General features: G+C 48.8%; 5 protein-coding genes across 5 annotated transcripts; 1 reads left to right on the forward strand and 4 right to left on the reverse strand.

Annotated features, from left to right (window-relative positions):
* Positions 1-488: 488 nt before the first annotated feature.
* M430DRAFT_46853 (hypothetical protein) lies at positions 489-1,303 on the reverse strand (the record flags this gene model as incomplete). Its single annotated transcript, XM_024867881.1, has 3 exons — positions 489-797; positions 847-1,148; positions 1,198-1,303. 3 exons carry the CDS (start codon positions 1,301-1,303, stop codon positions 489-491), a joined length of 717 nt encoding a protein of 238 aa, XP_024725314.1.
* A 306-nt stretch (positions 1,304-1,609) lies between these two features.
* On the forward strand, positions 1,610-4,129 carry M430DRAFT_112925 (hypothetical protein). Its single transcript, XM_024861495.1, has 4 exons — positions 1,610-1,877; positions 1,928-2,052; positions 2,105-3,605; positions 3,662-4,129. The coding sequence occupies exons 1-4, from the start codon at positions 1,794-1,796 to the stop codon at positions 3,866-3,868; spliced, it is 1,917 nt and encodes a 638-aa protein (XP_024725315.1). The 5' UTR covers positions 1,610-1,793; the 3' UTR covers positions 3,869-4,129.
* A 183-nt stretch (positions 4,130-4,312) lies between these two features.
* Positions 4,313-8,424, reverse strand: M430DRAFT_38527 (hypothetical protein; the record flags this gene model as incomplete). The annotated part of the gene is made up of 4 exons (XM_024867252.1): positions 7,778-8,424; positions 5,961-7,642; positions 4,474-5,850; positions 4,313-4,420 (listed from the first exon to the last, which is right to left on the reverse strand). The coding sequence occupies exons 1-4, from the start codon at positions 8,133-8,135 to the stop codon at positions 4,313-4,315; spliced, it is 3,525 nt and encodes a 1,174-aa protein (XP_024725316.1). The 5' UTR covers positions 8,136-8,424.
* Positions 8,425-9,230: 806 nt separating this feature from the next.
* Positions 9,231-10,857, reverse strand: M430DRAFT_131684 (hypothetical protein; the record flags this gene model as incomplete). Its single annotated transcript, XM_024862204.1, has 3 exons — positions 10,427-10,857; positions 10,166-10,374; positions 9,231-10,119 (listed from the first exon to the last, which is right to left on the reverse strand). The coding sequence occupies exons 1-3, from the start codon at positions 10,820-10,822 to the stop codon at positions 9,231-9,233; spliced, it is 1,494 nt and encodes a 497-aa protein (XP_024725317.1). The 5' UTR covers positions 10,823-10,857.
* An 884-nt stretch (positions 10,858-11,741) lies between these two features.
* Positions 11,742-13,454, reverse strand: M430DRAFT_32382 (hypothetical protein). The gene has a single exon (XM_024866158.1). The coding sequence runs from the start codon at positions 13,431-13,433 to the stop codon at positions 11,871-11,873; it is 1,563 nt and encodes a 520-aa protein (XP_024725318.1). The 5' UTR covers positions 13,434-13,454; the 3' UTR covers positions 11,742-11,870.
* Positions 13,455-13,634: the final 180 nt, after the last annotated feature.

The raw sequence follows: 13,634 nt of genomic DNA on the forward strand, positions 1-13,634 counted from the left end.
TGCTCTTCACTCTCCACTATGATTAACATCAGAAAGACATCGGACACGTACCATACTACTATTTCCCCCCATCACGCTGGAGCTTGGAAAACCACGGACCTTTAAAGCCATCCACCGGTACACTTTAGGAGCCCACTTGGTATGCGTGTAGACCGAATTGTCCATATTAAACTTGAATTGGGGAGAACTTAACCCGTTGATGAGTGCCAAAACTTCAGGAGCTGCTGACTTTGATACGGGCAGACAGTAGATATAAACCAAGAGCAGCATCGCATACTCAATGAAAACAACTCACGAATTTGCCGTTTAATTTGCCGCTCTCGTCTTGAGCAGGAGAAGCTTGAGAAATGAGATTCAGCCTTACGAGCAAGTATTCCTAGAATGCAATACCCCATATACACCAATAACGCCAATATGCACCACCTCTGAGAGCCAGCCAACTGGACATGCGTTTTACAACTGATCGTAACAAAGCCTCGACTCGGCCCCTATTTTTTGCCCTTCTTCTTCTTCATGGTTCCCTTATCTGTAACAGCAGGCCCGCCACTCTCAACCAAGATAGCATCCTCATCACTCCCAGTTTTATTTGCGGAAGATTTGGCGGGTGTTGTGGACTCTCCGTCTAGCTCCTTCATGAAGTCTGACTTTATGGAGGCTCGTTTCTTCTCCCACCACTCCTTCTCTGCTGTTGTTTGAGCTTGGATCTCATCTAACCGTTTGCGGAATACGGTATTTGCGGCGATTTCATTTGCAGATTGGAAAATAGTTTGGCCCCAGTTTGGTGACAGTGCATTTGCCTATATGTCGTCAGCCCAGTAGGTTCGAATTCGAACTGCGCGTACTCACCTCCATCACCACATCTCGAAGCTCTTCTTCCATTTCCTTCTCAGCCCTGAGGAAGCGTTGCCAAAGGTCATCGCCAACGCTGCCACGTTGTAATAGAGTACTGCATGCCTGCTTTGCACTTCTGACTTGAATTATCCTGTGAATATCCTCTACGGCTCTACGTAATAGCGCAGCACGTAAAACGCTCTCGGGCACCGTGGGAGCCTTCTCTTTCCCTTCCTCCGGCTCAAGATGTAGTAGAGAAAGGTAAATGTTTCGTTGTAGATGGGGTGGGAACCACGGCGCAAGAGTCGCAGAAGCAGCTACGAGGAATCAGTATATGCGCATGGACCGACAACACTTTCCACTGACCTGCTTTCCGCTTCCGATACAACGAAGAGAATATAATTAGGGAGCCTAATAGAACAGAGACGTAGGCAAGGGGGAGGCCCAAAGACCACCAATCGATGTTGAACATCGTGGTAGGGTAATTGGTCCCCAGAAACTTCTGTAGTTATGAGACGCGGAGTACGAGAAAGGCTCCAATTGCCGTTTAAACCAAGAGTGTGAATAAGGAGCGAACTTGAGTAGTCGAATATCGTCGTGGTTCGCTGTGTCGTGGAAGACGAGTTGTCCTGTGAGGCCAGGTCGACAATAACAATAAAATGCGCAGCCTTTCCTCTGCACTCGATCCACACCCCCGAAAGTCTATTCGCCCACCGCTCAGGCTGACATCACGCAACGACAGCTCCACGCGAATCGGTCCCTGGACTCGAAGAGCTATCCCACCTCCACAGCTTTCTCTGACCTTCCTCCCTTTCCTCCATTTCCTCCATTTCTCTCTATTTAGCCCTCCGGTGGGCTTACTCTTCTACCACTACAGCTGCAACGACAACATATCTTTGAGTTGAATCCATCTCAGGTCTGGTTCAATATCTCCTCGCAATATTTCAATACCTGCAGAAGCCATGCTGCTCAGATTTCGAGGGCCCGATGGGACCTTTAGGATACCAGTAGAGCCCTCTGACACCTTTCGTAAACTGGGCGAGAAGGTATTTCACCATAGTGCTCCTGTTCAACGATCCGTACTGACTGGTTGCAGTTATCAGAAGTACTGCCGGACACTGTCGACTACAACACACTCACTCTGTCCAACCGCCCAGCGGGCGGCGAGACCAAGCTCCTCAAGGACATCGCCAATTTTGAGGTCTCACGAATTGGCATGCAGTAAGTGCGAGAACTCCCAAAACCTCTCTGCCCGATCTAATTTGCTCTACAGACATGGTGATATTGTCTTCATCAACTACAAGACACGAGACGCTCTCTCGAATGGCGACTCGAATGGCGCTACAACCGCATCCCATCCATTATCGTCTACGAATCGCCTGAATGGAGCTGCCATCCTGCCTAACGAAGACCTCCCTATAGACCCACCACCGATTTCCTCTCCTTCTGAAAAGATCAAGAACCCTTGGGAGGTAGTCAAACAATCTGCGCTAGATGACCGGTTAGACAAGCAGGATGGAAAGATACCGCGGAAACGCGACCCCAAGATGTGTCGACATGGGGAGAAAGGAATGTGTGACTATTGTATGCCTCTGGAACCTTTCGATGCTAAATATTTGGCCGACCGGAAGATCAAAAACCTCTCCTTCCACTCTTACCTCAGAAAGATCAACTCCGCGACCAACAAGCCTGAGCTTGGAAGCTCCTTTATGCCCCCTCTCACAGAACCGTACTATCGCGTAAAGAGAGATTGCCCGTCCGGACATCCGCAGTGGCCTGAAGGCATCTGCACAAAATGCCAGCCCAGCGCCATAACTCTACAGCCTCAGTCCTTCCGAATGGTAGATCATGTCGAATTTGCGGATGCGAGTATTATAAACAATTTGCTTGATTTCTGGCGGGTGTCCGGAGCACAACGACTAGGATACCTTTACGGGCGGTACACCGAATATACGGAGGTCCCACTGGGTATCAAGGCTGTGGTAGAGGCTATATACGAGCCCCCACAGATCGATGAGGTTGATGGCATTACGCTGAATGAGTGGGAAAACGAGAAAGACGTCGATGAAGTGGCAAGATTATGTGGCTTGGAGAAAGTCGGTGTCATCTGGACAGATTTACTAGATGCTGGCGCAGGCGATGGTTCTGTTGTCTGTAAGCGGCATATCGACTCGTACTATCTCTCTTCTCTTGAGATTGCTTTCGCTGCCCGACTCCAAGCACAGCATCCTAAGCCCACAAAATGGAGCGATACAGGAAGATTTGGGTCGAATTTTGTCACCTGTGTGATATCTGGGGACGAATCCGGTCAGGTGTCCATTTCCGCCTATCAAGTATCAAATTCAGCAGTTGAGATGGTCAGAGCAGACATAGTCGAACCATCCGCCGATCCAGGGGTCATGATCGTTCGCGGCGAGGATGATGATGGACAGCCAAGTCGCACAAGATACATACCCGAGGTCTTCTATCGCAAGATCAACGAGTACGGTGCACAGGTGCAGGAGAATGCTAAACCTTCATTCCCAGTCGAATATTTACTAGTCACGTTAACGCACGGATTCCCTTCCGACCCGAAGCCAATGTTTATGGCCAAACCACCTGGTTTCCCAATCGAGAACCGCGAGTACATCGGACAGACACAAGAACTGCAGAAAGTAGGAGAACGCCTAGGAATTGATAGTAGTGGCGCACTCAAAAGGTCAAGTGAAGGCATCTTAGCCCTCTCTGACTTCCACCTTCTCTGCTTCCTCCATGGCTTCAATTTCTTCAACAAAGTAAGTTGACGCAAATTCGAGCTCTTTGTATCCCTTTCATTGCTAACTTAACGCAGGACGAAGAAAGGCTTCTCTGTAAGGTTGCCACACAACACGACTTGGCGGACGGCTATGCATTACTAGAAACCAATGGCTGGGCAACCTTACTTGCAATATTGCAATCGACTGGTGAGCGACCCCCCAAAAGGCCATCGCCGGATTCTGGTGATGGCAGCAGCACCGAACATATAACTAAGAAGGTTGGTCGGGTCAGGCTAGAGTAATTCAGCAAACAGTTCTACGGAACCAGCGTCTATGCGTCGATGATGTAGGACTTTCCAAGACACCATTTCATGATAGATGACACCGGACGGTTGCCGAAATACCTTGATAGAATGGATAGGTTGGGGCTGGCCGAGTCATATGGGCTGTGGTTTCACGATGCATTCAAGGCGTAGAAAATGCATGGAATGGGCGAGCATTGCATTGGAGCATAAATCAGGAGCGGAGAGGTACAATCAATCAATGAATGCATGCATCAGAACAATTTTGGGTCTCAGGTGATGTGTGAACGTAAGTGAGAGAGTGTGTGGTAAAATGTGACTTAAAAGCACTTTTCCATTCGTACGATACTGATATCAACCATCTTGCCTCTACGCGGCTCCAGAAATAATCCGAATCCAACGAAACGCCATAACTACGTCGCAGACGATGCCAAATGAACATATCTACAATGGCTTGCCACCGATGAAATCAGACCACCTGCGGACCTCCGGTGGGATACCCTCCTTCCGTGGAAGCTTCTCGCTCATACATTGCGCGAAGAGCTCAGCAGTCTAGGGAGTAATTAGTATGTGCCGAAAATGTGGGTTGTTGGAGATATTCTTACCTTGGGCTCCATGAACAACGGCACGCCGAAGTCCACCGCATTTCTGCGCATAACGTAATCAACATCCAGAACAGTCTTTCCTCTAGTCAGGGCCAAGTTGAAGACTCCACGAATATCGTTCTTCTGGAAAACCTCCCTCAAAGCTCGCTTGTCTTCCTTAGGGAACTCGATGACTTGAACGCTAACGTCATTCTTGGTGGTCTTTTCAAGGAAATCCTTGACTTCCTTCTCAGCGGCATAGAGCTTGTAGCCAAGCGGAGCAAGGTAGTCAACAATGCGGGCAAGAACAGGCTTGGTGATGTCTCCACCAAAGAGAAGACCCTCCCCTGGTTCTGGCATGCGGAAGTTCATGGTCGATTGGAGAGAAGTCCAGTAAGCTTCCACAAGATCCTTACCGAAGCAGGCAAGTTCACCAGTGCTGGACATTTCGACACCCAAGAAGGGGTCAGCACCAGCGAGACGAGTCCAGGAGAATTGTGGTACTTTGGTTGCAAGGTAGTCGCGCTTGACGGCCATGAGATCAGTTGGTTCAGGGACATCTCTGCCAACGAGAGCTTTGGTTGCGACGTCGATGAAGTTGAGACCAAGGACTTTGCTGACGAATGGGAATGACCGGGATGCACGCAAGTTACACTCAATGACCTTCAATTGAGGAAGACCTCCATTTGGATCTTCGGCTTTGATGATCTGCATATTGAAAGGTCCGGTAATGTTCCAGGCTTTGGCAACCTTGCTAGCAATTTCCTTGACGCGGTCCATAGTAGTTTGGTCGAGAGATGCAGGAGGAAGGACAAGTGTTGCATCACCAGAGTGAACACCAGCTTGCTCGACGTGTTCACTGATGGCATGGATAATGAGTTTGCCGTTAGATCCCACAGCATCAACGTCAATTTCTTGTGCACCTTCAATGAACTTGGAGATAACAACAGGATGATCAGGTGACACATTGCTGGCCGCCTCGAGCTTTTCTTTCAATTCATCCTTGCTGCGAATGACAGTCATGGCAGCACCAGAGAGAACATAGCTAGGTCGGACAAGAACAGGATAGCTGACTTCTTCGGCGAAAGCTTCAGCATCGGCCACTGAAGTGAGTTCCTTCCAGGCGGGCTGATCGATACCGATGCTGTCCAAGATCTCGGAGAACTTTTGTCTGTCTTCTGCCTTGTCGATGTCTTTCGGGTCAGTACCAAGGATCTTTGCGTGGCCACTCTCTTGGAGACGTAGGGCGATGTTCTGGGGTAGTTGACCGCCGACAGAAACGACAACACCGCTAGCAGCTTCCAGTTCGTAGATATCCATGACACGTTCGTAGCTCAACTCCTCGAAGTAGAGCTTATCAGCGGTATCAAAGTCCGTGGAGTAGGTCTCGGGGTTGTACTGGGGAAAGTTAGCGAAAGTAAGGGATTGCTGACAGTAAAGGTTTCGAGTCCAGAAGTCCAGAGGGCAGGCGCATCTAGTCGAAAAATAGAAGAAAAGTTCTAACTTACATTGATCATGACGGTCTTCTTGCCCATATCTTTCAGAGCAAGAGTTGCACTGACAGCACACCAATCGAATTCAACAGAGCTACCAATTCTGTAGACACCGCTTCCAAGGATAATGATTCCGTGGTCATCAAAGGAAACATCGTGAGAAGTTGCGTTGTAGGTGGTGTACAGGTAGTTGGTGTCGGCAGGGAATTCAGCGGCAAGAGTATCGATCTTCTTAACAAATGGCGTGATACCAAAGTTCTTTCGGCGAGCTCTGACTTCATCTTCAGTGCTTCCTACGGCCATTGCGATCTGTTTGTCAGAGAAACCGAGCTTCTTTGCCTTCATGATAATTTCCTTCTTTAAACCGTACAGACTTCCGATTTCCTCGAGCTCGCGGGTGCAGTCGACAATGTTCTGAAGCTTGTACAAGAACCATTTGTCAATCTTGGACAGCTCATGGACACGTTCGACAGAGTAGTTCTCATGCAGCATGGCCTGGCCAACGGCAAGCCATCGGCGGTCAGAGGGGTTCGCGAGTTCGTAGTCGAGGTCATCGAATTTGTCACCTTGGAAACCAACATACCGGGGATCAACCTGTCGGATAGCCTTCTGGATTGATTCTTCGAAAGTTCTACCAATGGCCATGACTTCTCCAACAGACTTCATAGCACTACCGATGTCACGCTTAACATGCTGAAACTTAGACAAGTCCCATCGTGGGATTTTGGTCACGATGTAATCCAGCGATGGCTCGAAGTTTGCAGTGGTGGTTTTGGTAACAGCGTTGGGTAATTCAGGTAGAGTATGGCCGAGTCCGATTTTTGCCGCAGTATACGCAAGGGGATATCCAGTCGCTTTGGAAGCAAGAGCAGAGGAACGGGAGAGACGAGCGTTGACTTCGATGACACGGTAGTCAAGTCCGTCAGGTTGCAGTGCGTATTGAACGTTACACTCGCCCACTACACCCAGGTGTCGGACGATTTTGATGGCAGCAGAACGGAGCATGTGATATTCCTCGTCGCTCAGAGTTTGACTAGGTGCCACGACGATCGAATCACCGGTGTGAATACCAAGAGGGTCGAAGTTCTCCATGTTGCAGACAGTGATGCAGTTGTTGCTTGCATCACGGACGACTTCATATTCAACTTCTTTCCAGCCTTTAAGAGATTTCTCAACCAAGATTTGAGGAGACAGAGTAAGGGATCTTGCGGACAAATTCCGGAGCTCCTCCTCATTGTTCGCAAACCCGGATCCAAGACCACCAAGGGCATAAGCAGCGCGAACGATGATAGGATATCCGATTCCCCGCGCTGCCTCCAACGCTTCGTCCACGGTGCTGACAGCGATTGATTGAGCAATTGGGATATTGATCTCACCAAGAGCCTTGGCGAAGAGATCTCTATCCTCACTGGTCTCGAGGGTCTTGATGCTTGTGCCCAAGACCTTGACACCGTAACGCTCGAAGATTCCCATTCGCTCCATTTGGACACCAAGGTTCAGGGCAGTTTGACCACCAAAGGTAAGGAAAATACCATCTGGTCTCTCTCGCTCGATGACATATGTCACGTATTCTGGAGTAACGGGCAGGTAATAGACTTCATCGGCAAGGACGTGGGCGGTCTGGATGGTTGCGATGTTCGGGTTGACGAGGACGGAGGCCACGCCGGCCTCTTTCAACGCCTTCAAAGCTTGAGACCCTGTGCAACAGACGAATTAGTATCATGTTCATATAAGACTGAACTCCAATTGGGTCTCGATCAACATTGCTTGTGTGAAGAAATGTTGCTCTATGTGACTCATTTTCGCAAGGAGGGAAGGTAAAAAGTACTGACCTGAATAATCGAACTCTCCTGCTTGACCAATGGCCAAACCACCACTTCCAATGACCAAGACCTTCTTGACATCGACGGGGTTTGCAGCTCCCTTGAGAACTCCGCTCTCGAGGTACGCCTTCGCACTGGGGGCATTTTCCGACAGGTCCCTGCGGGCTGCCGAGCTGGAGAAAAGCCGCACATGTCTGGCGTTCTTGCTAGCTGGCGCTTGGCTTCTAGGCTGAAGACATCTCGCCGTCGCTCGAGTTGTGAAGCTCCGGGCGGGATTAGCTGGCGCTCGAACTTGGCGGAAGAGAGAGCATGTCCGGCCTGCGATGCGGCTCGAGGAGGCCATTGCAGAAGACAACGAGGTAGACATTCAACTGAGCCTCTGAGACCCCTTCGGGCTGTCTGAAGTGCTCAGCGACTGTCGAATTTCGTCGTTGTGCGGACGTTGAGGGAAGATCGTCAGAGATTTCCGCCAAATATTTATTTCTTCGCGGTGAAGAAGCTAGGTGTGTAAATAGCTTCTGATAACGGTTCGTGTAGGATAAGAGGGTGACAGGAAAGTTTTATTCCTGGAGTTTCGAAGGCTCAAAGTCCCTCAACATGATCAATGAGGAAGAAAGAGCAGTGGTATCGAAGCAATTGAGAATTGGGTTACAGATGGTAGAAGAAGGAAATGCTTTTGTGACTCCTCGCTGCGAGAAAAATAATGATTCAAACAATTTTGGCGCTACTGTCCAGGCCCCGCCCCGGTCTTTAACCCTTGCCGCTTTTTCTTTTTTACCAGTCACAACACAGGAAATCAGGAAATCAGGAAAACGGGAAAACGGGAAAATCTTGTTGAAGACCCCAACGCCAGGCGCCTCGCAACGAAACGACAGCTAACCTTGCGAGCCTCGCGAACCTTTTACTTCTGCACATGGCGAGCAGGGTTACGAGTTCAATGATCCCTTATGGTGGATAACTTACTCTGTAAAAAGCCGATTGAAAGACCTTGTGAATATACAGATCAGCCGTCCAATTACATCAGGTCAAGGGGCACGACCAATATGCTGGGATGCCTATAAGAGAGGGCAATCCCTTCGCATTCCTGTCTTCGGTGTCAATGTCCTGTGCTACTACCTAATGCCATTCGAAGGGTGTCTACTTCTACTTCTAGAGTCCTGCCAATGCCTCTTCAATACCCCCCTGCGTGAACATGACAATCGACCTTCGCAGAGAAATCGTCCCGTTGCTTTGCCACTTTGTACCTGTACCGAGTGACCGAAATCGGCTATCAGGGGGTTTGATCACGTGCAAGAACTAGAAGATAAGACGTCACGTCCGATGCTTTGTACTTTGTACTTTCTGCTCTTAATAGCCCGATCTATTCTTTTTCTAGTCTGACAGCTGGGTTCCTCTCGATGAAAGACAGATCTACCTTGTGCCCTAGCAATTCTCGGATGTTGTTCACCTAATGAACAGTCAGTCACGTCTCAGGGCTCTTCGCAGTGATGCTTACCTTGTACTTGATCATAGTTGGGCGCTCCAAACTCAATCCCCATCCAAAAACACGCAAATCCTTGGGCAGTCCCATGGCCTCCAGCATCTCTGGTCTGAACATACCGCTGTTTCCAATCTCGACAAGTTTGTTCAATCCCTTGTGGTAGCTGAAAATCTCCATACTTGGCTCGGTGTACGGGTTATATGCAGGCTTGAAACGCAAGTCATGGATTCCCATCTTGTTAAAGAAGATCTCCATGAACTCCATCAGTCCACCAAGTGATAATCCGTAATCTGCAATGACGCCCTCAACTTGATGGAACTCCGCAAGATGTGTTGCATCGACAGTCTCATTACGGAAAACACGGTCAATTGAGAAGTATCGAGCTGGAGGTGGCTTGCCATCAGGGCCTTTTAGTTGGGCGAGTTTATAAAGCATTGCTGATGAGATGGCTGTCGTGTGCGTTCGAAGTACCAACCGTAGGGACTCGTCTTCAGCCCACGGGTACCGGTAGCCAATTGATCCATACTTACCCTCCTGATGTACGTCCCGTACATTTTTCCAGTAGGTTTCATAATCGGCCTTGTCATCTTCTGATTCGGCATGAGGCTTGTCCGCAGTCTTAGGATCTGAAATGTAGAAGGTGTCTTGCAAGTCACGAGCGGGATGTTGTTGCGGGACAAAAAGAGCATCAAAGTTCCAGAAACCAGTCTCGACAAAGCGGTTGGTAGGCATCTCCTCAAAACCCATTTCGAAGAAGATTTGGCGGAACTCGTGCCGAACCTTGTTCAGTGGGTGTAAAGCTCCTGCGTGCTGATCTACACCGAGCGACTTGAAGTTGTATTTCTTGAAGGTGGCTGTCTTCCACGCACCACTGTAACAATTAGCATCAATTTGGCTTATGGGATCTTGCAACATACGACTCGAGCATCTCCGGTGTCAAGTCTGTCTCTTCTTTGACGATTTCCAGAGCGAACTTAGGGCCCTTCTGTATTTTGAAACTTATGACCTTTTGCATCTTGACCAGCTTTCGTTTCTTCAGATCTTTAATGACGTTGGGATCTGGGTGGGTATGTGTCTTTTGGATAACCAAAAGTTGTTCTCGTGTGATATCTTGTATTGAATCCGTCTGTAACCATTAATCGGAGCACTGATTCCTGAGCTTGGGTATCGCAACTCACAGATGCTACAAGCCGGCCCTCCTTGCCCTTGGCTATCCATTTTGATTTGAAAGCCTTCCCCTGGCCCAGCTTCGCAACGTTCTTGTCTCCAACAGCAGCTTCCAGCTCTGCAATTGTGAGCCCATCCATGGCCTTTCGCAGCGCCTCGAACACTCGCGCTTCATGACTTCCATTGGCAGCAATTTCTAGCGCCTCGGGCTCCAATACAGCTTCTTCTCGGTCGATCGTTTCATATGTGATCATAGAACGGGAGCCCAGTCGATCTAATGCACTCTTGACATCCGCCGACTTTTGTGAAGGGAAAGCCTCCGATGACAGTAATGGCTCTTTCACTGAAAGAGCTTGTAGAATTTCGGTTGGCAGATCGCCGTGGACTGCATTCTGAGTGCTCGCCATATTAGGCAGGAAGGCCGGATTGACGGAGTTCGTAGTATGATATTGGCGTTGCACCTTCAAATTATTCCCCGAAACACCAGTATATCGCCATGTTCATCAGTTAGGATTCATGCTTGTTGAGGTTATCTTGGTGGGGGGAAAAGGAGGGGGGAAAGAGGGGAGGGTGGGGGGGGGGGGGGGGGTTTAACGGACAGTCAAAACCTAAGGCATCCATGTATTCGCGCCTGATTTCGTTTCTGCATACAAAATGTTAAGAGTCACTGTGTAGAATTTGTGTTGTATATTCTCGAAGGATTGACTCCATGATCACGAAATATTTTAGTGAGACTGATGAAACTTCTAGTGATGTGGAAGTCGAGATTCCGAGAGCTGCCTTGGATCTTGCAAGTGCTGTCGACCAATATTTTATAGACGCCTGGCCAGGTTCAGTCACCTGGATTTCAGATGATTAAACTGTATCAAATGTTTACGAAAAGTCTTGGAGCGGCTCTGAGTTTGGAACATGAAATCATCTTAGAATTGGCGGGTTTTCATCTGCAAATCGATTATCTATTTCCCTTGAGCATCGGCATCCGCACTATACCCAAAAGACCTCAGTCACCAGGCAGGTAGCCTAAGCCTTTGATCCAAGATGAGGCATAAATTATTATCATGAATTATCACGCAGTTGGTGAAAGGATGTATCACTCGATTTTCCCATGTATGGGTGCCCAGCCAAGGCTGCTAATGACCACAATGCACCAGGTCAGCCCCTCGGAAAGCTTCTGAGTTCATTATCTGGTATGCATTCCTTGGCTGATATCGAGGTCGCCGTCTTAGTAGATATCCAGATTGACTCAAAGGGAGAACTATCTCGGCATTCCATACCTATGTAAGTTCATGTGTATTACTTGCTTCTGCTTCCATGTCTATGTGTCAAGTATCCACAGCATCCTTCCTTGTCGCTATCTCTACCCCTCGCTGTGTCTTTGGTGGTCCTCAATCCTCGAAAAGGGGTATCATGATTTACATTACTTCATGATTTCATACCGTACAGAGCATCGCAAAACTACGTAGAATCCAACTTGTCCCTCTTGATGACGCCCAGATTACCAGCTATGGCAGACCAGATATCTTCACTGTCTATATTCCTTGCCGTTTTGCCGTTGGCTTCAGTCTCACGATCATTGCCCTCCCCAAGGAGGCGCTGCAGCTCCAGTAAAGTCTGTTGAGCGTCCAGAACTTCCATCCTACCATCCTCAATCTTCTCCTGAATAGCATCCCTTGTAGCTGCCCTAGAGGAATCTGCAGCGAAGACCCATGCTCGAGCTCTACGAGAAGAATCAGGCTTCTCGTGACTCGATACCTCATGTTCGAACGAGGGCTGACTTTCTAAACCGCTTCCACGTACAGCAACGCTCGTGCTTGGGTGCGCTGGTAGCAAATGGCTTTCCTCGGACAAGCGGTCTAGGTCTTGACCGGCCTTTTTGAGATGCTTTGCCAGACTGATAGTGAGATGAGACTTCTGCTGTATGATCGACTTTTGCTCATTGGAAATAGACATCAATTCTACCAAATAGGAATGCATGGTGTGGTTCATCACGTCCGACCCGGTAGCTGTCTCATTTTCCATAGACTCGTCCTCATCGTTACCAGTCGTTATCGGAGATGGTTGATCCAATCTCCCGGTTGCTGCGAGGATCAATGCTTGCCTAGCTTTAGAATACCGGCTATATTGTCTTTGAATCGAGATAAGTTCACTGTCGATAAATCCCTCCCCCATTTCTAGGAGTTTAGAATCGCTGCCGTCTCCTGAATCTGGTGTACCATCTCCCGCCTTGGCCAGTTCCGTCTCCACCCAGTTAATCAGCTCATTTCGAGTTGTTCCAAGAGCTTGCAATCTACCTCCATGACTGCTAGATGGATTCTTAGGTGCTGAGTCGTCGGTTTTGATTTTTGTAAGGAGCTTCTGTTCCCTTTTGAGAAGTAACTTGGCCCGGAGAACTGCTTTCTCAAGTTGATCAACTAACCCCTGGAGGTCCGTTCTTTCTGAAGCTTGACGTGCTTCTGCAGTGCCCATAATGTCCAGTGGAACCTGGGGCAGAGCATCTATATCCTTCAGTACGACTCCGGGGTCAAGACGGTCGGCTCTAGCAGCGGGCTTCTGCGCCACCAAATCCACATAATCCTGAATGATGCGTAGGCGCTCATGTTTCCGCCGATAGTTAACAACATCGATAAAGGAATCCAACGCTGGTCCAGGATCGTTGAGCGGTTCTGGGTTGTCTCGAGTAGCTCCCCCTGGGTGGTGACTTTCGGATGTCAAATTGGATTGGTGCTTTTTGCTGGCCTCAGCGAATTCTTTCCGGGCCTTGATATTTGCCCGAAGACATCGAATATACTCCTTCTGAAGACCTCTAACACCAGTTGCCGTCGCTTCTACACCGGCAGAAGTGTCTACTAGAGATAGCGGGAGGGAGATCGGGTGTCCTTTCTTCGAGTTCACGTGAGAGCTCAGATGCGCTGCTAAAATTTGCCTGATGCGTGCAACCTCCTGTCTTGGTTTGATATAAGGCTCTAGAGTATGGAGAGTCTTCTGCACGGAGTCGGGTAGGTCTTTATATTCCTGCATGTTGGGTGATATTGAGAAGTCGTCGAAGCTCTATTTGTTTATCAATTTGATAGGTACCCGGCGCGTATTTACAGTACTGTACCTCCACAACTCACCCTCGCTAAATTTTGTTCTACGCTAGTAAACAAACTGACCTCAACTTTTGGTGTTGATTCCCCAAGTTCTCGAATGTGAGAGGTCCAAGTTCCTTCCTCCATCGTC

Source organism: Amorphotheca resinae (genome assembly GCF_003019875.1).
Source record: "Amorphotheca resinae ATCC 22711 unplaced genomic scaffold M430scaffold_1, whole genome shotgun sequence".
Lineage (NCBI taxonomy): Eukaryota > Fungi > Ascomycota > Leotiomycetes > Helotiales > Amorphothecaceae > Amorphotheca > Amorphotheca resinae.